Source organism: Oreochromis niloticus, linkage group LG5, assembly GCF_001858045.2.
Source record: "Oreochromis niloticus isolate F11D_XX linkage group LG5, O_niloticus_UMD_NMBU, whole genome shotgun sequence".
In the NCBI taxonomy this organism is placed as follows: Eukaryota; Metazoa; Chordata; class Actinopteri; order Cichliformes; family Cichlidae; genus Oreochromis; species Oreochromis niloticus.
This window is the reverse complement of record NC_031970.2, coordinates 39,575,335-39,601,531: the sequence shown is the minus strand read 5'-3', so window position 1 is coordinate 39,601,531 and position 26,197 is coordinate 39,575,335. Positions and strand designations below refer to the sequence as shown.

The 26,197-nt window shown below is 44.9% G+C and overlaps 2 protein-coding genes across 4 annotated transcripts; both read right to left on the bottom strand.

Moving 5' to 3' along the window:
- Nucleotides 1–1,038: 1,038 nt before the first annotated feature.
- Nucleotides 1,039–4,123, bottom strand: LOC102079889 (zinc finger protein 250). 2 transcript variants are annotated; one of them, XM_005464834.4, is made up of 2 exons: nucleotides 3,667–4,123; nucleotides 1,039–1,987 (listed from the first exon to the last, which is right to left on the bottom strand). In XM_005464834.4, exons 1-2 carry the CDS (start codon nucleotides 3,851–3,853, stop codon nucleotides 1,209–1,211), a joined length of 966 nt encoding a protein of 321 aa, XP_005464891.1. In that variant the 5' UTR covers nucleotides 3,854–4,123; the 3' UTR covers nucleotides 1,039–1,208. The 2 variants fall into 2 exon arrangements, with proteins under 2 accessions (XP_005464891.1, XP_005464890.1); XM_005464833.4 differs by having other exon boundaries at nucleotides 3,637–4,121.
- Nucleotides 4,124–6,710: 2,587 nt separating this feature from the next.
- Nucleotides 6,711–26,171, bottom strand: zc3h11a (zinc finger CCCH-type containing 11A). Of its 2 annotated transcripts, none has more exons than XM_013267010.2 (17): nucleotides 26,055–26,171; nucleotides 24,801–24,873; nucleotides 21,814–21,953; nucleotides 21,607–21,726; nucleotides 21,077–21,200; nucleotides 20,826–20,990; nucleotides 20,678–20,743; nucleotides 20,401–20,574; nucleotides 20,098–20,157; nucleotides 19,912–20,010; nucleotides 19,762–19,824; nucleotides 19,164–19,676; nucleotides 17,392–17,450; nucleotides 16,791–17,286; nucleotides 9,842–10,014; nucleotides 9,526–9,728; nucleotides 6,711–7,823 (listed from the first exon to the last, which is right to left on the bottom strand). In XM_013267010.2, exons 3-17 carry the CDS (start codon nucleotides 21,865–21,867, stop codon nucleotides 7,625–7,627), a joined length of 2,568 nt encoding a protein of 855 aa, XP_013122464.1. In that variant the 5' UTR covers nucleotides 21,868–21,953; nucleotides 24,801–24,873; nucleotides 26,055–26,171; the 3' UTR covers nucleotides 6,711–7,624. The 2 variants fall into 2 exon arrangements, with proteins under 2 accessions (XP_013122464.1, XP_013122462.1); XM_013267008.3 differs by having other exon boundaries at nucleotides 25,735–26,169.
- Between the last annotated feature and the right edge of the window lie 26 nt (nucleotides 26,172–26,197).

Sequence of the window (26,197 nt, the reverse complement as noted above, 5' to 3'; positions counted from 1 at the left end):
CACACATCAGCTGATTGCACCGCTCGCGACTCTCCGACAGACCAGGAGAAAGTTCCTGACAGCTTGTCAGTCTGGTGAACCGGCTCTCCTCCACACTGTTCTTATTTATAAAGTGCTTTACAGAGCTGAGCATTACAGCTGACTGCTAAAGAGAGTGAGAGTAGACCGTACATCCTCGGCTGACTCATAACCTCATTGTGGCAGAAAGTGATCCTCTTAAAGTGACTGTTGGTTTTAGTCTTATTGCTTCTGTGAACATGAACTAATGTAAATGTATTGGCCACAGCCACCCAGCCTGCTGACGTCATGTTCTGTACTGACAGAAGATGAACATGTTTTTAAGCCAGCTTCACAGTTACATCAGAGGGCGGGGCTCCACGATGTACACGAGCCTCCATACATTTAGTGTTTCATGTGTGCTGGTCATGAAGGGAGCTGCTGTCACAAACCTGGCTGTTGGAGGCCTCCCAGGCTGCTCCGGGCAGTTTTTGTCAGAGATCAGCAGGGTGGACATTTCTGAGCAGTTAAAGCTGGGAGAGGCACCACTCCCACTTCAGCGCCATCTGAACTGTACATCCCCATGGTGGGCCACACTCATGAGATCAGAGATTAGGAGTATTCAATCAGAGAGCCAGCCCAGGCCCTGGATCCTGACGATCGACAAGCTGTATTTAATATTTACAAGTTCAAATGAAATCAGAGACGTTCTCAGACTGTATAAAGATTATAAAGATGGAGAAACAAAGAATTTAAACTGGATGTAATTTTAATGACAGTGTTGGTAGTAATGATTGGACTGGTGGTGAGAAGATGTGCGTGCTCCAGTAGTTTAGTGAGCTGGACGTCATGCTCTCACTGACAGTACCCACACTGAGCCTTACACAGAAAGAGCAGAGAAGGAAACAAACCCTTATGAACCATGTTTGGGTAACATCCACAGGAACAGCCTGTGGCCTTAATAACTATTATAATTATTAATAATTATCACACTACTGCAAAGATACAAGAGTCCAGCACTGAAAGAAAAAACAAAGGAGACATGGTTTACTCTGCCATCTTTAATGTCCAGCCTCGCCCATCAGTAGCTACAACTACACTCATTAATACCAGCACACATCACCGGATCTGCAGTTGTCATGTTTATTGCACAACAAGACACGAGCACACACCACACTGTACACCACTGGAAGAAACAGTTTTTGGAGTTCCTACTGGGACAACTTGCAGTGCGGCGCTCGGCTCCAGCCGGCCCTCTCTCTGGTGTGAAGCCTGAAGTGGGTGTTAAGGTGAGCTGACTGGTTGAAGCATTTCCCGCAGACGTGGCAGCGGAAGGGCTTCTCTCCGGTGTGGATGCGGTGGTGCCTCTTCAACATGCTTACGGTGGTGAAGCTCTTCCGGCACACCGCGCAGCTGTATGGCTTCTCTTTGGTGTGCCAGCGCATGTGGACCTCCAGCTGGCAGGCAAAGTTGAAGCCCTTCCCGCACTCATTGCAGCTGTGCCACCTCTGGATGCTCTGGCTCGGATGATGGGGGCGCGATGACGACGCCTTCAGGGACTTTACATTTTTAATCTGCAGTATGTGAGCACTTTGCTTCCCGTTTGAGCGCAGCAGCCCCTTCACCTGCTGCTCATTTCTCAGAGTCCTGTGTGTCTTTGCAGCGGTGGCACGAGAATGACTTTGAGCTGCGTTAGCATCCGCTGGCAGGCTGTTACAACACTGCCGTTTCCTGCCGTCCTCCCTGTCCGTCTCCGTCTTCACCTCTGGGGATATAAGCGGAGGCAGGGAGGCGGTTTGGGCAGGTGGAGGATTTAACCTCAGCGGCTCAACGCTGCTGCAGTTTCCTTCCTCAGAGTTGCTTACCTGGTGCGAGCAGTGGCTTTGAGTGTTTCTCTGTTCATCTTTGATGTGTGACAGCAGCTCTGCACTCCTTCCACACTCAGACGCACAGAGCTGACCGTCTTCTTGGGCCTGCACAGAGTGGGGTTCTGAAAGGTGACAGACATCACAGTCATGCTGGGTGGATTTATGCACGGTCAATGAACACTATGATTCACAGTGGCGCTGTAGTGGAAGCACAAATCTGCACGTGTGAAGATGGCCGAAGCTGGAAACACGTTGATCGCTGACTGTAAGTAAAAGCACTTTAATGCTGTATTTGCCTCCTTCCTCATTTTCTTTAAACACGTGTCACATGTTTCAGATCATCAAACCAAATGTGTAACCTTCTGCATCACTGAGGAGCACCTGGAAACACTCATCTGCCTGCTTTCCTGGGCGTTCTGCTTCTCCTCTGTTCTTTACATCACTACCCACGCTGTCCCCCTCAATACTGTTGCTCTAGTCCAATCATCTTTGAGCCAATCAGCCTCAGCTTCGCATGCTTTAAATCTGTGCTCTCTGTCATTCTGCCTTTTAGACAACCCTTCTCCTCCTCGTCAGCCTCAGTCTTCATCTTCACCACCACCGCGTCCTGTCCTACATCCTATCTGCCATGATCATGACCAGAGTCTAATCATTCATTTCTCTATCTCAGTGAATCATGTTCAGTTCTTCTTACTTACTTTAATAAGTAAATATAAAAACGGGGAAAAGCTATCCAACCCCAGCTGGCTGTAATAAACTCATGGATGTGTGACCCTGAGTGTTTCACAGCCTTTCTTTGCTGAGTCGCTGTAGTTCAGCCATATCGTTGTTGAGCATGAACGGTTGAAGTCGTGCCGTATTTATCACAGCAAAGTAACGAAGCACAGTACTGGGATTAATGCTGATGAATAATATAGTGTAGTGCAAAGACACACACTGTTACACTCTGAGGCGATGGATGCTGCTGTAAACAGAAATGTGTCTTTTTACTGATATCCAGTCAGTGTCAGTGTGGATGTCTAACACATGTATGTTGACTGGACACACACTGATTGTGCCAAAGTAGTTAGAGTGTGTCTCCCTGGTGTCTGGAGGTCTATCTACAGAAACGTGTTTCCCAAGAACAAACTGAACAGTGGGTGTTTTGGTTTCCAGCACACAAACCTTCAGCGATCTGCAACAACCAGAGTAAATATTGTGTATTATTAATTGATGTGAGTCGAGTTCACACAGACGTGACTATCGTCTCATTACACACAACGTCCTCGGTTTGTTGAAATAATCCCGTCCACAAACTGATCGCTGCTGTACCGACACTCACCTTTCACTAAAGTCAAACGTCACTGTTTCCACGTCAAGGTGTTTAAAAAGGAGGTGGAGTCAACTGGACCCGCTCTCCCGACGCAGGGGAAACCAGTTCTGTCGGGGATACCTACCCAACGACACCGGCATTGGGCATCAGTTAAAATCTTAACAATTAGGTTAAACGACTAGTGAAAACAGCGACGGTTAGCGATCACGTGTCGGTCCCAGTCCAGCCCTGTGTCTGGATCTGGCTGTTTGAAACTGGCTCCTCGGGAAACTCTCTGACGTCATGTTTCTAGTATATCATCAGCCCGGGTTTAGTTGTTTTTTTGCAGGTTAAACTACCAACTGTGTTCTTTCCAAAGCCCAAAGACCAAACTGAATTCGTGTGTCTGTGCTAGCACACCTGCGTGGGTCTATGTGGGAGCTACCGCTGACAATGAGTGACACTTGGGCTGGTTTTTACCAGTGAGCGCCGTGAGCCGATGCTCTTCACCTGACTGCAGCAGTAGCCGCTGGACGGCCACATTCAGGAGCCGTTTGAGTCGCTCGTTCTCCTCCTTGGAGCGCAGGATTTCACTCTGGTACTCCACCACCGTGTCTTTAACGGCGCGAAAAATGTCTTCGGCCGCCGCCGTGAGCCTGTCGTTCAGAAACACGTTGAGGAGCTCCAGCTTGGTCATGTTTTCAACCGCTTTCTCTGAAGACTCGGTGTCCTTCTGTTTACATCCTCTCCGACGGAAGCTAAGATACACCGGCTTCTGCGAGCTGTGTGACGCCACCTGCTGCCTGGAGGGGCCATTGACACGGCTGCTGCTTCTTCTTCGACGTTTTTGTGGCGGTTGGCAAACAACAATGTGGTGCACTACCGCCACCAACTGGCTTGGAGTGTGGACCAGAATTCGCTCATATCAAATAATCACAAATAAATAAATAAATTAACAACCCCCCCCCCAAAAAAACAACTACCATATCGTCATGTCTCTCCATACAAATTAGTCTGTTTTACAAACTGAAATAAAGCCATAAAACTTTCACATCTGGAGTTCCTTTGCAATAAATCCTTTCTATCTAGCTTAATCTTGTTTTCCCCAGGTTTTCAATCAGTTGACTTCTTTCTTCCTGATCATTTTGACAGTGCAACAACAGAACAGGTTAAATGGTTTCACTTATTCCACAGCGACTACATCTCCCTGTTTCATGTTTCCCTGTAATGAATGTGTCCAAATCTGAATTGAGATATGATTGTCTCCTCTCTCCTGCTCCTCCCTGTGCTTCTCATCTTCCCTGTTTCCCTTTGAATAGAATAAAACCATCTCCCTGTCCTCGCCTCCTTCCACCACTTTTGCCATCATTTTCTGTTTTACCATGCTCTTCATTTTAGCTTTGCTAGCACTGATATTTAAATCCAATTGATCTCCTTTAACAGCCTGCTTTACAATTCTATCTGCCACCTCATTACATACTGTGGCGGTTTTTGATAGGGGCGACATGGGCGGTTGCCCAGGGCGGCATTACGGGCATCTCCAAAAAAAGTTGCTCGTACTCATGCTGCCCCGACATCAGCCAGCGCATACTGGGAATGTCACAGGCACCGATCGGTTTTCTGTCGCCCATTTGCTGGGAGTAAGGGCGCCCTCCGTTTGCGAGGTGCGCCTGCTGCTTGCGGCACAGGGAGGAGAGGGCGGGGCGGCGGGGGATTCTCTGGCTGGCTGGAGCAGCATCTAATAACCAACTCGCAGAATAAAATAAAAACAAACCAACAAACACGAAAACACCAGACATCATGATACAGACTTATAATCTACGCCGATGTTTTTTCAAAATTCTATAAGCGAAAACTGAGCGCGAGAGCCCTCGGTGCGCCTGCGCGCTGCTGAAGTCAAAGTAAACTTTATTGTCATCTCCGCTACATACAGTCCAGTATATAGAGAGACGAGACGACGAGGCTCCAGTTACAGCAGTGCAAGTAAACGAACAATAAATATAAGAAGAGTAAGAAAATAAATCAACACTTTAGGACTCGGGGTAAAGGGATCAATAACAATTTAAAATGTATAATTTACAGTTTGATGATTTAAAGTCTCAAACACAATCCGTCGAAAGGGGAGGAGAGACCTGCTGCTTCCAAATAGAGCACATTTCATTCATAATGTTGTAAATCCAAGCCCATTATGTATTCATGACCTGAATCCTGGGTTGGGTGAAATCCCAGAAATAAACCCTCGACAAAGTGAATCTGTGAACCAAGGTGTAGGTCTGTTAGATTATGTTGTGGTGATTCTCGGGTTGGGGGATGGGGGTTCATACTGGAGTGCAACATTAAAACCAATGGAAGATGGACAAGAAAGGTTCAAAGTCATCAGGTGCTCAGTTTAGAAAAAAGAGAAAAGGAGGAGAAACGAGCAAAAGATACAGGTAAGCAGATGTGTCATTGGATAATGGCAGGTCATCCTGAACCAATCAGAATCAGAATACTTTATTAATCCCTAAGGAAATTATGTGGGTTACAGTTGCTCCAAGAAGAAATGGTAAAAATAGTAACAGTAACAGACTAAACTCCAAACAACACATTATAGCACTAATATATACAGATCGCTCAGTGATAAATATCAAGGATTAACAGAGGTGATTATAAATATCAAGAAAATTGAAAGAATATTACAGAGTAGAAAAGAGTGTGTGTAAAAAGAGTGTAACTATAGCAGTGTTTACAGTGTGTTAGATGGAGGAGTTGTACAGGGAGATGGACACAGGCAGGAATGATTTCCTGTGTCGGTCAGTGGTGCATTATGGGTAATCTCAGTCTCTCACTGAGCGTGCTCCTGTGACTAGCCAGCATGTCATGGAGTGGGTGGGAGGTATTATCCATGATTGTCCTTCTCTTGGACAACATCCGCCTCTCAGACACCACCCTAACGGAGTCCAGCTCCATCCCCACAACATTACTGGCTTTGTGGATCAGTTTATTTAGTCTGTTGGCGTCTGTGACCCTCAACCTGCTGCCCCAGCATGCAGCAGCATAGCGGATCGCACTGACCACAACAAAGACACAAGATGACATCAATTAGTCAGGATAGTGAAAACTTCTGTTTACATTTGTTAGCCACTTGGCTTTGATAGTAAACAGTAGACACTGATGTAGCTGACTGAATCTTTTGGACTGTTCAGCACAATATTAATGAGTCATTGCCAGTTGTTGATTTGTCCTGTTCTTATTGTCTGATGAATTATGATGGCTGTTTGTTAGCCGTTTGCATACTATGCATACTCTCTCTCTTCATATATGTGTTTCTCTGGTGAAATTCAGTATTGTTCCAACAACAGGTTTTACAGTAAAATACGTTTTATATGCATGTACAATCCTTAATATACATATATACACATAAAATATACATACATTTTATGTGTGGGGTGGAGGGTACCAGGGTTGGGGGGTGCCAGAGGGGGAGTTCGCCCAGGGCACCAAACAGGCTAGGACCGCCACTGCATACGCACACACACACTTATTATTAAATAAATAATAAACTAGAATTCTAATTAGTTCAAAATAATTTTTATTTACACAGTAAATGTACAAATCACTCTGAATAGTCAGCCTGTGTGAGAGGGTCGGGACAGAGAAAGTAAGCTGATCTACTAACAGACCAAACAAAAACATGTAGGCAGTACTGCTAAAATCAAAGTGCCCCCCCCCCCCCGTTTCTTTTTTTATTGTATAAAGAACATAGAAACATGTGAAACAGTCCCTGAGCTGTTCATAAATAACAAACGACAGTTCTTACACGGTGACACCAACTGTTCTGGGTTAAAAGGACGTCCACTACTAAACATAAGTGATGAAAGAAATGCACACATTAATAAAACATATATAAGCTGAGGACAGTCACAGGCAGGGGATACACTCGATCACATGTGAATGAATGCACACACGCCTTTCCAATAAATTAATTTAAATGATGACTTGACCCTAAACTCCCCATAGGTTCTGTGACAGAGTCCTGAAATCAAACTGATCTATTTCATCAATGTCACAATGTGGGAACAGGCTCGTCCACTCACAGAACAACAAACACATAGTTCTGTTGCATACACAGTATACAGATATAACTTCTCTCTAAATGAACAGCATCCACACAAACCTGGGATGGTGGTAAGCACATCTCTAACACAACAGCTTTTGTTGGAGTGGGATCATAAACACACATGATGAAGAGGACTGAGGCCCTGCACAGTAATTCCTCCATCATCAAATATTCACGTGAAGAGGAAATTACAGAGGACCGTCTTTGAGAGAAGATGATGAAAATGTAAAGAGCAACATATGGACTCATAGGTTAAAAAAAAAAAGTTATATTTTAAGAACGAAATACATCTAAATAGCCCAACATCTACTATGGAGCCAAGTCCCACAACCCAGAGAGACTCGGGGGCGGACTGCTGATTGTGTCCTCTCAGCTGTCAATCATTTCAGAAAGCTCTTGCAGCAGGTCGTCCTCTCCGATACTGGGGTCCACATCACCATCAAGGTGGTCGTCAGTAAACTCATTGATCAGCTCCTCGAAGTCATCCATGGCAGAGGTGGAGGCAGCCCGGGATGCTGCGGTGCTGAGCCTCCTTGATCTGGGCTGAGAGGGTGTCTTCTGTACTGAGCTGAACGACAGAAAGCCTTGTTACTTACTTTGTTACTGAAATGCTACATTCCTGTAAAACACTTCAATCCTGATCTATTCACACTGGGATTATAGCTGCAGAGAGCTAGAAATGACCGAGCAATCAGCCACAGCCCAGAATCAGATTTCTGGTGTTCTGACCACCTCAGGAGGAAGAGCAGGTCAGCTACTAAATTGAAGCTGGGTGGTTCGATCCCTGGCTGCTCCTGTCGGCATGCCAAATACCCTTGGTCAAGATACTAACCCCAAGTTGCATCCACTGGAGTATAAGTGTGTGTGAATGTTAGAAAAAACATGCTTGTGTGAATGAGCCAAGTTGTATAAAGTGCTTTGAATAGAAAATATGACACATGACCAATTTCATAAAAAACTCAGAGAAAAACTGGCATGTTCTCAGCGTGGAACGTCTTCACCAAGAGCAGAGACACAAAGAGATCTCAGGGAACCACTACAAAAACAATGAAACAGGTCAGACACTCGTATAGCTGACACCCGTGGGTTGCCATGGGTGTGCACTGCTGTCCTACCGGGAGCTTGCAGCAACTGGACAAAAACCTAAGATTAGGTACCAAGCCCCTACTATAACTAATATAACGCTTAGTGAATACCTCACTCAGCAGAAACCCAAGAAAGAAGAGGAGCAAGGAGAAGAACAGTCATGGAAGGCCTCTGCACGGTATGTACCACCGGCAGACAGAGGAAGTGACTGAAAGACAGCACAGAGGCACTAATCATGGCAGCAGAGGAACAAGCTCTGAGTACAAGATCCATAGAGGCTGGGGTCTAACACACCAGGCGAGACCCCAGGTGCAAGCTGTGTAAAGATGCCCCAGAGACAATCCAGCACATAACAGCAGGGTGCAAGATGCTAGCAGGCAGGGCATACATGGAACGCCATAACCAAGTGGCCGGCATAGTATACAGGAACATCTGTGCCGAGCATAACCTGGAAGTCCCGAGGTCAAAATGGGAGATGCCCCCAAGGGTGGTGGAGAATGACCGAGCTAAGATCCTGTGGGACTTCCAGATACAGACGGACAAACTGGTGGTGGCTAACCAACCGGACATAGTGGTGGTAGACAAACAGAAGGAGACGGCCGTAGTGATCGATGTAGCAATGACAGCAACATCAGGAAGAAGGAACACGAGAAGCTGGAGAAATACCAAGGGCTCAGAGAAGAGCTCGAGAGGATGTGGAGGTGACACTGGTCCCAGCAGCAATCACAAAGCTCAAACAAGCTCAAACTGGTTTCCCAAACCTCATAGTAAGTGTACTGTAGCCAAATGGCCTCCATAGTTACTAGATCACAATCCAACACAGCACATTTGGAATCAGAAATATGCGTCTTTGGTGTGCAGTCAACAATGGGGCGAAGCGTCACATCAGTGTGGACCAAAGCCTCTGAGCAATGTTTCCAGCACCGTGTTCAATCTCTACCTCAGAGAATCAGCAGGCAAAACGGGGCCTATCACAGTAATAACTATGTGTACCTAATAAAGTGCATACTGAACATAAATACTTATTTTCAACTGTAACTTGGTATTTTTATTGGTCTTTCCCCAAAGCCAGACTGGGAATGAAACCAATGAGCACTCAGCTGGGTGACAGCGTCCTCGAGCCCCTGAGCCAGCAGCACACAGCAAACTCTTTTATCTGTTCTTCTGTCTGGACTCATGTTTACCTTTGGGGCACCGTGCAGGACTCCCTGGTGGTAGCACCACTGATGAGCAGACTGTGTTCTTGGCCTAGACTCTGTTTGAAGACTGGGACGGTCTGAAGCTCCTCTCCTGTTGGGCTAGAACTGGAGCCAGACTCCAGCTGGGTGAAGTGACTGTGGGGCGCAGCAGAGCTCCGTGGAGTATCCACGCCGGTGGATGGGAGAGTCTGACGAGGCAAAACAAATTCACAGTCCCTCATTTATCTGCATTTCTCTATACAGGATTATCACAATAGAAATTAAATATGAAGTGCATCACACTGAACACATGCAACCTTACATGTCTGTCACTGTTTCGTGGCTCCTGCTGTGGCTCCTCACTCAGTGCAGAAGGGCTGTTTAGAGGTTTAACAGCAACTACAGCAGACTGTTCTGCTCCCCGCCTCCTCTGGCCAGGCTTAACCAGCACTGCAGGCTTCATCACAGATGGTTTCACATTCAGTTTCGGTCTCCCTGTAAGTAGAAAGTAATGTCGATCAAATGCTTTAGTCTGCAGAGACTTTCAGATCCTGCCTCACACCATAGTTTGGTCACTGGTTAGAATTCACATGCTTTTGTTTCTTTTCACGCTACAAGAAATATCAGAGCGAACCAGTGTGTCACTACAAACTACAAGCAATGGGAAACTGTTTGGCTCAAACTTAGCATGCACCTCCTGGTTGGGTCAGTTTAAGGTCAGCTTACAGTGCAGGGAAAGAACTATTTGACCCCCTGCTGAATGTTTGCTCACTTACAAAGAAATGAACAGCTTCTAAGTTGTGTTTAATCCTTGTTGGCAGGTACAACAGTAAGACATTTCTTTTAGGTGGTCACCAGGTTTAAGAAACTCTCAGGAGGGATTTTGGCCTTTTCTTGCTTGGCTACTCAAACTTTCAGTTCCTGCCACAGATAAAGGACCAAAGACTGGCTCGTCTTAGGTGTTCTAGCAGAGGGAAGCAGGTTGCTGTCCAAGATGTTACGGTGCATGGCCCACTCCAATGCCTCCGTGCAGTGAAGTCATCCTGTTCCCTGGGCAGAAAAAGACCTCCAAAGAATGGAGTTGCTTGACTGTGGGATGGTGCTCCTTCAAACACCGTGAGTCAAACTGATGACAAAGGACTCGATTTTGGTGTCAGCGACCACAAGCCTTCCCTGGATCATTTACATGTCCACTGGCAAACTAAACACGGGTCTGTAAATGGACCGACTCTTATAGCGCTTCTCTACTTTCCCGGAGTACTCAAAGTGCTCTATACAACATGCCACATTCACCCAATCGCAGACTTTCTCACAAACTATACTCTATACTCTATACTGAGTGCTTTTCTAACCACATTCACACACATTCACACTCCGAGGGATGCATCGGAGAGCAACTTGGGGTTAGTATCTTGCCCAAGGATACTTGACATGCAGGAGCCAGGGATCGAACCACCAACCTTCCGATCAGTGAGCTACAGCCACCCCACATGCCTTCATGAGCAGGGGGACTTTGTGGGTGTGAGTTAAATCCATTATGGTATAGTTTAACTACACCATACCAATGTATAGCTTTTATGTAATACGTTTTGATTATGTGTGCCTATGCCAAGAGGCACACATATTACTATTCCTCGGATTTATTATGTGTGCCTATGCCAAGAGGCACACATATTACTATTCCTCGGATTTATTATTCTTATTATTATGTGTGCCTATGCCAAGAGGCACACATATTACTATTCGTCGGATTTATTATTCTTATTATTATTATTATTATTCTCCATCTTCCGCCTAAATTTCGGCACGTATCACGCCCCGCAGTTTTGAGAAAAGCTTCATATATGTTACCTCATTTTGTGCGGCTGGATCTGGAATGGTTTTTTAAATATTAATATTTTAGTGAAAATTTTCCCGCGCTCCTCTGCCAAACAGTTTTGACAATAGGGGTACATATGTTACATCATTTTGTGCGGCTGGAGCTGGGCTAGTATGGTGTGACTTTTGGTGTTTATAACTTTTATAGTTTTTGAAATATTTAGATTTTAGTGCAAATTTAGGCGAATTTCTAGGCTCCTGAGAAAGATTCTGCTTTTGGCACCATAGAAACAGACTTCATTTGTGGTGTGTTGGCTCTCTCTAGTGGTATACCGGGAGAAGTACGGCCTAAAGGGTGCCATGCTTGGTGAAAACTACATATCCCACAATTCATAGCATGCCTCTACCGAGTCAAACAATGGCGGACACCACTTCGTTTTATATGTCTTTTATTCATGTTTCTAGGTCACAAAATACACTTTTAAGATATTTTCAGGCGAGAATGTAGGTGTGTAAACTTCAAATATCTGCTCGTTTTATCAAGACATCCCATATTAGCGACAATTCTCTTAAGTGTTGCTGATAGCCGGCTAGCTAGCTAGCGCCGCTAGCTTAGCTAGCTAGCGCCCCTTCGTGAAAACCACCCAGGCTTGGCTGATAGTGAGGTGGCTAAAATTTGTTTAATCGCCCGATCGCTCGGCAAGGGTCTGTGTCTTAGCTGGACTTATTTTTCGTTTATATGGGCCGATGATGCTGGTCGATGTGGAAAAATAACTGAGTTGTTTGGTGGTGGAGCTACAACAGAGGGCAGCTATCCACCGGTGTGTGACAGAAAGGACATGCCGCGAACGAGACATACAAGGCGGTGAGGCTACCGCCGATCGTCCGGTGTTTGCTAACGCGGAGGTCAATCGTGGATCAGGGAAAGCGAAGGCAGGAGCGTGAGGTGAACTGAATTTCAGGTAAGAAGTTATGACCTGCACTCTATTTGGGTCAGATATAAACCGAGTTTAGGTGTAGTTTATTTAGCAACAGTTCTCTTACGTGTTGCTGATAGCCGGCTGGCTAGCTAGCTAGCTAGCGCCGCTAGCTTAGCTAGCTAGCGCGGCTAGCGACCCTTCGGGAAAACCACCCAGGCTTGGCTGATAGTGAGGTGGCTAAAATTTGTTTAATCGCCCGATCGCTCGGCAAGGGTCTGTGTCTTAGCTGGACTTATTTTTCGTTTATATGGGCCGATGATGCTGGTCGATGTGGAAAAAATAACTGAGTTGTTTGGTGGTGGAGCTACAACAGAGGGCAGCTATCCACCGGTGTGTGACAGAAAGGACATGCCGCGAACGAGACATACAAGCCGGTGAGGCTACCGCCGATCGACCGGTGTTTGCTAACGCGGAGGTCAATCGTGGATCAGGGAAAGCAAAGGCAGGAGCGTGAGGTGAACTGAATTTCAGGTAAGAAGTTATGACCTGCACTCTATTTGGGTCAGATATAAACCGAGTTTAGGTGTAGTTTATTTAGCAGCAGTTCTCTTATGTGTTGCTGATAGCCGGCTAGCTAGCTAGCTAGCGCCGCTAGCATAGTTAGCTCGCGCCGCTAGCGACCCTTCGTGAAAAAGCACCCAGGCTTGGCTTATATTGAGGCGGGTGAAACTCGTGTCAGCACCCGGTCGCTCGCCGACAGTATGTGTTTTAGCTGGACTTATTTTTCGTTTATATGGACCGATGATTTATTTATTTATTCATTTTAGTAACGGTATAAACAGTGAAAGGTGGTGGATTGGCCAGATGTAAACTTCAAATATCTGCTCGTGTTACCAAGACATCCCATATTAGCTCTGATGTTTTCGGTGCCTGCAAAGAGCTAGACAGGTAGCTAGCTAACCCGAGCTGGCTGTCTTTTTGACTCAGGGTCATAGCTGGACTTATTTTTCGTTTTTATGAGCCGATGAGGGTTTTTTTTTTAGTAACGGTACAAACAGTGAAAGGCGGTGGATTGTCCAGATGCTGGTCGATGTGGAAAAAATAACTGAATTGTTTGGTAGTCGCTGACGCGGAGCTACAACCGAGGGCAGCTATCCACCGGTGTGTGTCAGAAAGAACATGCGGGGAACGAGGCGGCGAGGTGACCGCCGATCGACCGGTGGTAGATCGTGGATCAGGGAAACAGAAGGCAGGAGAAGCAGGCGGCTGCCGGTCGGAGCGTGAGGTGAACTGAATTTCAGGTAAGAAGTTATGACCTGCACTCTCTTTGGGTCAGATATAAACCGAGTTTAGGTGTAGTTTATTTTCGTTGTGCTGACTTTTTACAATCAGTTATAATAACTCGTACTGCGTGGTAGCTAGCACGATGGAGTTTCTATACAGCTGTGTGCGCGCTAAGTTACTGATGTTGAACTTTATGACAGCCTCCCCTGTCATTCTCTCGCCTGTTCAAACTTCAGTCATGAAACTGATCAATGATCGGCTTTTCTCTCTTGTTTGTTTATCGCGCTAAACAACAGCAGCACGTTTAAGCTTGATCAGCTGTTGTTAGAATTCATTTGATTTTAATTTCTAGTATCAGCTGATGTTTGCTGGAGCCACAGCTGTAGAAGCGGCTGGTCGAAACCAGGAGATGACCTTACTGAATCATCAGAGCTGAACTGGTGATGGAGAAACAGGTTTACCTTTTTTTTAGGTGACATGAATGAGTTGAAGGGAAGTTATGAACTGTTTCTGAGAGAAATAAACACCAAGCTCCTTTTTTTATTTAGCTGACAGCTGGTAACTGTGCAGGGGCGGATCTAGCAAAGCTTTTGCCAGGGGGCCAGGTAGGGCATTAACAGAGAAAGGTGGACACAAAGATATACTTTTCTTTCTTACTCTCATACAGGGAGTGCAGAATTATTAGGCAAGTTGTATTTTTGAGGAATAATTTTATTATTGAACAACAACCATGTTCTCAATGAACCCAAAAAACACATTAATATCAAAGCTGAATGTTTTCGGAAGTAGTTTTTAGTTTGTGTTTAGTTTTAGCTATTTTAGGGGGATATCTGTGTGTGCAGGTGACTATTACTGTGCATAATTATTAGGCAACTTAACAAAAAACAAATATATACCCATTTCAATTATTTATTTTTACCAGTGAAACCAATATAACATCTCCACATTCACAAATATACATTTCTGACATTCAAAAACAAAACAAAAACAAATCAGCGACCAATATAGCCACCTTTCTTTGCAAGGACACTCAAAAGCCTGCCATCCATGGATTCTGTCAGTGTTTTGATCTGTTTACCATCAACATTGCGTGCAGCAGCAACCACAGCCTCCCAGACACTGTTCAGAGAGGTGTACTGTTTTCCCTCCTTGTAAATCTCACATTTGATGATGGACCACAGGTTCTCAATGGGGTTCAGATCAGGTGAACAAGGAGGCCATGTCATTAGTTTTTCTTCTTTTAAACCCTTTCTTGCCAGCCACGCTGTGGAGTACTTGGACGCGTGTGATGGAGCATTGTCCTGCATGAAAATCATGTTTTTCTTGAAGGATGCAGACTTCTTCCTGTACCACTGCTTGAAGAAGGTGTCTTCCAGAAACTTGCAGTAGGACTGGGAGTTGAGCTTGACGCCATCCTCAACCCGAAAAGGCCCCACAAGCTCACCTTTGATGATACCAGCCCAAACCAGTACTCCACCTCCACCTTGCTGGCGTCTGAGTGGGACTGGAGCTCTCTGCCCTTTACCAATCCAGCCACGGGCCCATCCATCTGGCCCATCAAGACTCACTCTCATTTCATCAGTCCATAAAACCTTAGAAAAATCAGTCTTGAGATATTTCTTGGCCCAGTCTTGACGTTTCAGCTTGTGTGTCTTGTTCAGTGGTGGTCGTCTTTCAGCCTTTCTTACCTTGGCCATGTCTCTGAGTATTGCACACCTTGTGCTTTTGGGCACTCCAGTGATGTTGCAGCTCTGAAATATGGCCAAACTGGTGGCAAGTGGCATCTTGGCAGCTGCACGCTTGACTTTTCTCAGTTCATGGGCAGTTATTTTGCCCCTTGGTTTTTCCACACGCTTCTTGCGACCCTGTTGACTATTTTGAATGAAACGCTTGATTGTTCGATGATCACGCTTCAGAAGCTTTGCAATTTTAAGACTGCTGCATCCCTCTGCAAGATATCTCACTATTTTTGACTTTTCTGAGCCTGTCAAGTCCTTCTTTTGACCCATTTTGCCAAAGGAAAGGAGGTTGCCTAATAATTATGCACACCTGATATAGGGTGTTGATGTCATTAGACCACACCCCTTCTCATTACAGAGATGCACATCACCTAATATGCTTAATTGGTAGTAGGCTTTCGAGCCTATACAGCTTGGAGTAAGACAACATGCATGAAGAGGATGATGTGGACAAAATACTCATTTGCCTAATAATTCTGCACTCCCTGTAAACACCAAGCTCCTTTTTTTGTGTAGCTGACAGCTGGTAACTGTGCAGGGGCGGATCTAGCAAAGCTTTTGCCAGGGGGCCAGGTAGGGCATTAACAGAGAAAGGTGGACATAAAGATATACTTTTCTTTCTTACTCTCATATAAAATATTTAGCTTTTATTAAATAGTTATCTGAATCTTACAACCAAAGTTTGTATAATAATACACAAGATTGGCTGTAGACCATTGTTCATCATTCAGAACACTGTGTAAAAATAACAAAAAACAAAAAGTGAATGCGATAGTGCATAAATATTTATTTTATGTGTTTGATGTGTGTGTCGGGGCGTGGTCTGCAGTGCCGCTGCAGGGGAGGTGGACCCACGGGTGTAAAGTCTGTGCTCTCTTGGCTGTTCTTTGGGTGTGTGTTGGGCTATGAGTTGAAAAGCTACAGCTGCCTGTGTGGGTACACCAACCATGTGTGAAAAGTTGTCCATAACGTAATGCTTCAAAGCATGTTCATGCAAACATTGTCGGGTCTGCCGTGGTACAATGGGACTTCTGCTCATGAACCTGTGTGCACAGCGTCTGCAAATCGGCGCTGTACGAAGTAACTTCATCTTTACACAAAACTGTAAGCTGTCATCTGTGAAGCGTGAGCGGTGTTTGTTTTTACCATAGTTCATGGTGGAGAATGGCTTCTCTTCTGAGTTTTGCTCTCTGTAGCCGTATGAATGGCAAACTACAGTGATTAGCAGCGGCATAGGCACACATAAAATTTCTTCTGAAATTTTCCCTTTCTAGTTTCTGGTTGATATTCTGCCCCTCTCCATTAAAATGACTGATTAAAACGATCCCTGGCTGCTCCAGGCTGCATGCCAAGTATCCTTGGGCAAGATGCTCATCCCATGGTGCTCTCTGATGCATCCACCGCAGTATGAATGTGTGTGAATGTTAGAGAGAAAGCACCTCTGCATAGATAAAGTGCTTTGCGTGATCTGGGAGCACTTGGCTTACAATAGAAAGATGTGTGACAGTACCTTTGGTGTCTGCAGTGTGCTCTGGGGACTCCTTCTGATTCGTGTCCATTGTTTCCTCAGCAGTAGAGGGTCCTGTCACATGAGGCTGCTTGACTGGTGACAGTGCAGTGGCGACCTGCGTCTTCTTGCCTGGAGCTACCCTGGAGCTGGACTTTGTCCCAGCCTGCTGTGGTGAAGAGCTCTGCACAGTAACAACAGCAGCTGTTGTTTCAGGAGCAGCCACACTGTTTCCAGGTGATGCAGCCGTAGACCTGAGAGTAATCAGCTTGCGAACAGGAACTCTTTCGGTGGAACCGGCACGTGGAGTTTTGGAGGAAGGCGAGGAGGAGCACGGTGATGAAGGAGCCTTCTTTTTGAGGGTATCGCTGGCATTCTGATTCTGAGAAGGCTCTGTGTCAGGTTCTCCCACTTTGCCTTGTTCCAACATTTCCTGCTTTCGAAGGCGTTTCTCCCGCATGATCTCCTCAAAGGTCTTCACCTTGATATTGTTACTGGTCTACAAAGACAGAACATTAGCATTACCAACAGTCTGGCTGATGACAAAGAAAATAACAGTGAGTAAAAATAAAGAAAGCCTTTTCTTCTGGCTTGCAGACAGTACCTGGGATTCAGGAGATGGACTGTGTGGCTTGTTTGTCTTCTCTGCTGTGATGCTGCTTGCTAAGTTCAACATAAGGTTCATGTTAGTGTTTCAAAACCACGCTAGGAGAAAAAAACAATCCAGCAATGCTTTACTATATGGTCTACAATCTCTGTGTAAACAATTTATGATCCTTGCCCTCGTCCAATCAAATGTCTGTAACTGGGCAGAAAACTGTGATTTTTGGCAGAAAACAGATCTGAGGCATTGTGGGAGTTAACCAGGAAACCAGCTGCAGTCTCAGACGGATGTCTGTTTTGAAGCGGCAGCAGAGGCTCTGGCTGGTTCAGTAACTTTTGGTTGGGATGTGACGAAACCTGCAGACACTTTGGAATCTGTGAGATCTATTGGCTTTCACAAAATGTGTCGTTTGCTTGGTTACATGATGTTACATGAGGGCTCGGTCGTTTGTGTTTTGTGAAAAAAATTATACTTAATTTGCGGCATGCGGCGCTATGCAACAGGGGCACGTGGTAAGGATAAAAACGCCCTTATGGAGCGGCTTAATCTTGCCTAATTTCCAGGTATTTTACAGGAAAGGAGACAGACAAAATAGAAGGAATGAATAATAGAAGATCTATTCATCCACCCAGGGGAATTATGGCCTTTGACACAGCCTGTGTTATACAAGCTGTGTCCAAATTCATGGGCTGCATCCCCCTGAGGACCCGGCCTTCGCGGTCTACGTGGGCCGGGTCCTCAGAAGGTCGGGTAGGCCGGAAGTAAACGGCTGGGGAAACTGGACGGTCTAGCCTTCAGATTAGCGTCACCGCTGTCTCAGTGGAGTTTAATAAACTCGGCCGTCTGCTCCTTGCTATCTAAATTATAACAGGACGCTGGCATAAATTCTCGACCATCTCACACTTCTGTTTAATCAGTTTTCTGTTTGACGTTTATTCAGCTGTGTGAAAACCACCCGGGGGATTAATAAAGTTTTATTTAATCTAATCTAATCTAATAACTTTAATCTCAGCCAAACCGATTTACTCACAAACAAATAAAACACTGAAAAAAGCCAAACAATAACATTTTTAGGTTGTCTAAGTGACTTATATATTACGTTTAACCAGAGTATTGAAAGTCCGCGGTGATCTGAAAATGATGTGCCGGGAGTTGTGCCGTTCTCGGCGGCTTCAGTGACGCTCGAGCTCTCGGCTAGCTATCGAGCTGGTGGGTAACAGACGTCTCCGAAAACGTCGAAGCACTTTTAGAAATATGCGATACCTTGATAAACCGAGCCGATATTTGAAGTTTACACAGCTACATTCTCGCCTGAAAATATGTTAAAAGTTTATTTTGTGACCCAGAAAGATTAATAAGAGTAATTTTAAAATTTAGTAGCAGCCGCCATTGTTGGAAACTGGAGTTTGGCTGGGCCGTGCTATGAATTCTGGGATATGGTGGGCCACGAAGGACACACCCGACCCATCCTTCAAATTCGGGGAAAAGGAGGACGCATTTGTCGGCTGCATTCGGAGGAGTCTACGAATTTGGACAGCCTTTGGCACGTCGCGGTGACGTACGCTGTCTACAAATGCGTCCTCAGGAGGATGCAGCCCATGGATTTGGACACAGCTACAGTCTTACCAAAAGTTCATATTAATAGAATGTCCCCCCAAGTGTTACCAACCACTCAAAACCAAATGCCATCAGAAAGACATTAAAACAGTGTAACAGATGTGCATGCACTTCCTGTAATAGCACAGATATAATATGCAAAAAAGCAGCCTTACTTTGGGGGGCCAGCTTCTTAATGCGCAGCAGGCGAGGCTTCTTGGCACTGCTCTCCTCAGTATAAGACCTCTTCCTGTTTTCAGCGTCCACTGCCTGCTTGAGCTGACTCCTTGCTGCCTTCTCCATGCGGATTTCTTCCAGGGTCTTTACTCTAATCTGGCCCACGTTGGTGACCTCAGGCCCAGCTGTGTCGGCCTCCTCGTGGCTGTTGCCCTGATCTCTCTCTGCTGTGTGATTGACCTCAGCGCAGGGCTTCTGTTCCAGTTCCTCCTCTTGTCTTTTCTTCTTGTTGTGAAGAATCTCAGAAAATGTTTTGACATTGCAGGTGGAGGTGTCATTCATGGCGATGGCTCGCTTTGTTCCACTGCTGGCTTTGCTCTCGGTGACTTCTGTGGCTCTGGTGTTTTTCTGGTTGTCAGGCTGGGACCTCACTGCCTTCTCCTGTTTGATCTCCTCCAGAGTCTTTATGTGGATAAGCTCAGGAACCTTCTGTGACACCGCACTGCTCTCAGCTGCAACCATGAAAACATGCATGGGTATGATTTATATTATTCCACAATCAATCTAAGTGTAGCTCATATCGGTCAGACTGCTTACATGGTTGAGTGGGTGCAACAGGATCACAAAGCAATCCAAGTCTTTCCTTTACAGGTTTGAGAGCTGAAGGAACAGAAGATAGACGAGGCTTCAGTCTGAATGGCACCATCATGAGTCAGAGGCCATAGCAGGAGCTCTTATAGTACTGACCTTTCTGAGGGGGCAGAAATGGTTGGTCCACATCCACGACCCTACCCAAACGCCTAGCCAGGCTCCTTTTCAGGGGGACATCTTCTGCACTTCTTAGATCTATATCAACAACAAGCAATGAGCTTTTAATCTCTACATTATTGCTCACAATAGTATCTGACAACTGCAGCAAGAGAGCAAGTTTACCAGTGCTGTTAATCTTTCTCCCAAGTCTTTTAGTCACACTAACTCTGGCTCCCCCAGGCTCTTCAAACACAAGAGAGATTAGAGTTAAAACACAAGAGCATCTCTGAACAAAGAACATGTTGAGCTTTAAAGTAGATCTGCTTCAGCAGCAGCGAACAGGAGGACAGCGCCACCAAAGTTACACTGAAGACTGGAAAATCGCAGCTGGTCACGATTTGAACAACATCTGGAGAATCAGAACAAGCAACATCATACACAGCTGGGACCTGCAAGACTTTCAAAGTCCAAGTTTACACTTTTTACCATCTCTTGAGTCAAATACATCTGGTCGAAAAAACGTCTGGATGTTTTCTTTCTCCACATTGGTGGATGTTTCGGTTGTCTGGAGGGGGTAACCGGCCCTCTTCATGCTGGCCTTAAGGGCTTTCCTTAGCCGGATCTCCTCCAACGTGCTCACTCCAAAGTTCAGTGAATCGTCTGTGAAGACAAAAGATTTTATGAGATATGGGAGGCTAAGATGCTTAACTGACAAACCGAGATACGATGTAAGGTGTGAGCTTGTGTCTCTCTGCTGTGGCACCTGATTTGGGCAGCTTTCTAGGAGAAGGGCCACCCTTTCCCTCCTCTCCCTCTTCTGAGAACTGATCTGAAAGACATCCATGATTAGAATCAACAAAATATTAACTTCTTGTATAAAGAAATCTTTTTTAAAGTCAGATTCAGCTCACCGTCCTCATCCTCATCATCGTCTGCTGGATTAATCACGACTGGTGGATGGGTGGGGCTCGGCACTGGCTCCTGAGTTTCAGTCTTGACACTTCTGAGCTGAGGGTTCACCGTGGCCGCCGGGACAGTCTGTTCCTCGTGGTGCTGTTCCTCCTCCTTCTTTACGTCTGGGACGGTAACAGCCACGGTCATTAGCATCTTGCTGTAGTGGATGTAAAATGTCTGTGTGTGTGTTTAAACAGCTTCCACTCACTTTTATCAGGTTGGACAAAGACGCCTTCTATGTAGCGAGGCTTTTCATGGTAGAAGGCACAGTGTGGCTTCTGGCAGCCTGCCGGCTGGTTCTCCCAGTAACACGGGATCTCCTTTCGATTTTTCTGTTTTGATGAAGAACATTAACATGTGAACATTATACGGTGTCCATCTGACGTTGTGAAACAACATGCATGAGGAGAAACGCTCCTCACTCTCAGAGGAGGCTCAGAGGTCCAAGTCTAGACTCCTAATCACATACCACACTGTGGTTTGTAACACCACTCTGGACTATGTAGCTAAGAACTGAAGGTGAGGGAACGTGCCCCCGTTTTAACCAGCCTTGTGTTTGTGAACAGCACTTCACATTGTAGAAATCTGAAAGAAGGAGTCAGGAGTGGAGATCCTGGTTTACAGGGAGGCGTGGGCTTTTTTACTCTTCATTAATGGCCATTCAAGGCACACACAGCCTTGACTGGGCAAAGCCTGAAGGAGAGACCTTCACCTTTCTTCCATTTAGATTTTGCTTACCGTTATTTTCATGTGGCGAAACTTGCAGACAGCACGAAAGCAGCGTCCCTCCTGCCAGAGGCTGCAGATGGTCTCGTTCCCCATAGCTGCCTCACAGTGTCTGAACGGACAACTGTCTCCCTGCACAGACAAACAGTAAGCTTGGACTCTTCCTTCTGGCCACCAACACTTTCTAGCCCAATGTGTGCATATAGCAGGTTTGTTTACTTTACTGCAGGTAGAATAGTAAAAGAAGTAGCAGTCGTCTCCATGGCTGGTCATAGTAAAGCTGTTTTACGCGCTGGTGATGAAAAAGAACGACCTCTAAACCCAGCAGCTGGTTCTCTTATGGGCCTACAGGAACCTCCCTGACAACACAGAGCACAGAAACCAGACATCACACTTCAAACCAAACCAACACATTTGGTACATTTTGGAAGTTTTTCAATGGAATATTTAAACGCTCAGTGTCAGTGTGTACCAGGAACAACACAGGGATGTTGTGTCGCCCAAATCTCTACAAATGGTTTGGTTTTTGTAAACAAACAAAACAAAAACAGACTTTGCTGGATGCTTTGTTTAACACAGAGCTGTGTAATGAGCCAATGTGTGAGCGTTTCACCCATAGCTGCAATACAAACACATTCAGGAGCAGGTGTGGATGAAAAGGCTCCACACACTGATACACAACAGCACCAGTGATGACACTGGCATAGTTTAATGTGGAAACACACACACACACACACACACACCGTGAGGACCAAACTAATAGTCAAACTCGCTGACCTGAGGGTCTTTAGGCTGGACAATCAATTACTATTCATATCAATTCACATCTACACCATCATTCTGTCTTGTTTTCAGCAGCACAAAAACGTTGCATCAAAGCACAGGTGAACCTCAGAATGCTGATATGCTGGCTTTTCTTCACCGCCAGCACTGTAATTGTATCCGATGGAATAATCGATAAATTAATTGATTACTAAAACAATCGAGAGCTGCAGCAGTAGTCTGAGTACTGCCAGAGCTACAAAATGACCTACAGCAGGCCACTGATGTGAAGGTGACCAAACAATCAGAAACAGACTTCATGAGGGTGGCCTGAGGATTGACATTTGCCACTGAGCTCCAGGTCCACCACTGGTGCCCTACGCTGCTGCAGCGGGTCCTGGGATCCTCCTGGTGCACGACAATAACCAGAGTATGTCCCTGTATATGTATTCAACAAATATGTAGGACTGCTTTCTTCCATTTGCGCAACATCTCTAAAGGTAGAAATATCCTGTCTCAGAGTGACGCTGAAAAACTAGTTCATGCATTCATTACTTCCAGGCTGGACTACTGTAATTCTTTATTATCAGGATGTCCTAAAAACTCCCTGAAAAGCCTTCAGTTAATCCAAAATGCTGCAGCAAGAGTCCTGACAGGGACTAGAAAGAGAGAGCAGATTTCTCCTGTTTTGGCTTCCCTTCATTGGCTTCCTGTTAAATCCAGAATTCAAAATCCTGCTCCTCACATACAAGGTCTTAAATAATCAGGCCCCATCTTATCTTAATGACCTTGTAGTACCATATCACCCTATTAGAGCAATTCGCTCTCACACTACAGGCTTACTTGTTGTTCCTAACACTTGGATTCAGGAGACAGACACTATCTCTACTTTCAAGATTAGGCTTCAAACTTTCCTTTTTGCTAAAGCATATAGTTATAGTGCTCCCCATGACACAATGAGTGTTTCTTTTTCACTCCATTTTTAATTCAGTTCATTTTATTTATGAAGCACCAACTCACAACGTTCACCCAGACTCTGTACATCACCAACTAGATTTCAAGTCAAACAACTAGGGCTGCCACGATTCATCGACTAGTCACGATTACGTCGACTATCAAAATCGTCGACGACTAATTTAATAGTCGACGCGTCGTTTGAAGCTTTGTAAGATCCCGACAGACGCAGGAATAAGTAGTAGGATTTAAGAGTGTAATAACTGACTGAAACAGAAGATGGCAGCACTGCATGTACAAGGATGCCAGCTGCTGTTACACTCCGAAGAAGAAGCAGCTGTGTCCGGTATCATAGCTGTGTCCAAATTCAGGAGCCGCATCCTCCTGTGCCCGCATTTGTAGGCCAATTACGTTACAGCGACACTACAAAGACTGTCCAAATTCGAAGACTCCGACAATTGCGCCCTTCATTTCCCCAGATTTGAAGGATGGGTCGGGTGTATCCTTCGTGGCCCAATCTATCCCAGAATTCATCAGTTTCCAACAATGGCGGCAGCTAGTTAGTTTTAATATCACTCTTATTATTCTTTCTGGGTCACAAAATAAACGTTTAACATATTTTCAGGTGAGAATGTAGCTGTGTAAACTTCAAATATCTGCTTGGTTTATCAAGACACCACATATTTTCAAAAGAGCGCCAACGTTTTCAGAGACGTCTGTTACCCACCAGCTCGATAGCTAGCCGGGGTTCAAGGCTCACTAGAGCCGGTGAGAACACCGGACTCCTGGCAAATCATTTTCAAACCCACCGCGGTCTTTCGCTACTCAGGTTAAACATGATACATAAGTCACTTAGGTAATTTAAAAATGTTATTGTTTGGCTTTTTTCACAATTTTATTTGTTCCTGAGTAAATCGGTTTGGCTGAGATTAAAGTTATAGTTTTCACACAGCTGAATAAACGTCAAGCAGACAGCTGATTATCAGAAGTGTGAGATGCTCGAGAATATACTCCGGTGTCCTGTTATATTTTAGATAGCAAGGAGCAGAAGGCTGGGTTTATTAAACTCCACCTAAACAATCTGCAAATGTCATTAAAATTTAATAAACTATCATCTTGTCTTTATTTTTAGTTAGCACATACCTTCAACACTCAAAGCTGTAAGCTAATGATAGTTATATAAGAGCAGATGCTGCTGGTGCAATCAGCTGTACCTGTTACGTCCAATGGATGCATGATCTGATTAGTCGACTAATGCAAAAATAATCGATGACTAGTCGACTATCAAAATAATCGTTTGTGGCAGCCCTACAAACAACAAGATGTTCTGCACAAGAAAAATTAAAAAAAACAATTTGACAAATTTGTAGAAAAGGCAAAAAAACTGCACTGAGAGTAATCTGTAAAGCTGACCTGTACTCATGTGAGATGGCCTATAACATTTCAACAACAAAATGTTGCTTTTGTGTGAAGCATTGCAGCTCATTTACCTGAGGTAGTAGAGAAGTGGTCTGCCTCTTGAGTGCACAGCTGGTACGGAGTCTCCACAGTAGTAAGGAAATCCTGAAGGAACACTTGATCCATGAGATAAGAGGAAAAGTGGGGTGGGTCTCCCAAAGACATTAGTCTTCCTACGACATCCCATTTCTGAGACATCCTGATCTCTGCCAAACCGCTAAACAATACTGATGCTGATGCAATAAAGTCCTTTGGGGATTTCTTGTAAATCATCATTGATACTATTTGGTGTGGCTACTGACATAAATAAGTAGGGGGACATAAACAGCATGAACAAGAAAAAATAGAAGAAACTCTAACTGATGTGGGAAAAAAGATGAGAAAGGTGGGGTGGTTGGTGGGAAAAAAATCCTCAGCTTCTTCTTGGGCTTGTTGGCATTTTACACATTTTGTGACATTTGAATGCTGGAGGTTGGGAGGAAAAACGCTGCAGGACTTTCATGTCTTGATTACCAAATGCTGGAGAAAAAAAAATCTTCTGCCAATCAACTGGGGGCAAATTATCCGTATCCAGGGATTCCCAAAGAGGGCCAAGAGGATGGGTTTAAACCTACAAATACATCAGAAACACTGCCCGGGGAACTGAACACTGGTTATTGAAAGACAAACAGGACAAACACATTTCCACACAGCAACATGAAACAAGCCTGCTCGACACTTACATACTTTCACATTTCTAGTGTCTCATGCAGGAAAATCTACAAGTACTGTTTTGGGAGGCTTCTTCACTCTACACACGGAAGCCTTAGCTTGCCAGTGACAATTGGCCTTAACTATGATCGTCATCTTAATTAGGACACAAACAAAAATTAAACTGAAACACTCAGATAACAATAACGAATCTCAAACTCGAGGAAAATATAAATTTAAAGACCAAGACAGCCAAGAAAACATTCATATACTTACTGTTGAATTACAAAAAGTGTCTCAAAGCTAATGAACTACGTGACTCCCAGTCGGAAAGGAAAATGACTTTATAGCTAACCGGGCTAACTAGTCTCTAGTTTAAAAATGTGAACTCTTAAATTATTATGCTTAATCGATGAACACTTTTTTTAGCTCGTGTACATAACAGAGGCCTACCGAAACCTTGGGCGGTTAGCGACCTAATCGTGAGCTAAGCGTTCAGACGGCCGTTTATTACCGTGGTATTCACGTTCGTGTTATAACGCGTGAATGTAACTGCCATACATATGATGTAAACAGTGTATGTAGTGTTGAATTACCAGTTTAAAATTTAAAAAGATATTTGAAAACTTGTAGAATATGGCAAGAAAAACCCGAGCCTGCTCGAAGAAAACCAGAAGCGCACTGTGACTTAAGCAAAATGGCGACGGTGGAATAAAAATACGAAGGGGTGGCCTGCGTG

Coding starts and splice junctions, on each gene's coding strand:
- LOC102079889 (XM_005464833.4), bottom strand. CDS start 3,853: ATGACCAAGCTGGAGCTCCTCAACGTGTTTCTGAACGACAGGCTCACG. Junction 1,988..3,636: donor TCGGCTCACGGCGCTCACTG/GTAAAAACCAGC, acceptor GTCACCTTTCAG/AACCCCACTCTGTGCAGGCC.
- zc3h11a (XM_013267010.2), bottom strand. CDS start 21,867: ATGACCAGCCATGGAGACGACTGCTACTTCTTTTACTATTCTACCTGC. Junction 21,201..21,606: donor TTCGCCACATGAAAATAACG/GTAAGCAAAATC, acceptor TCATCAAAACAG/AAAAATCGAAAGGAGATCCC. Junction 20,991..21,076: donor CTTTGTCCAACCTGATAAAA/GTGAGTGGAAGC, acceptor TTACCGTCCCAG/ACGTAAAGAAGGAGGAGGAA.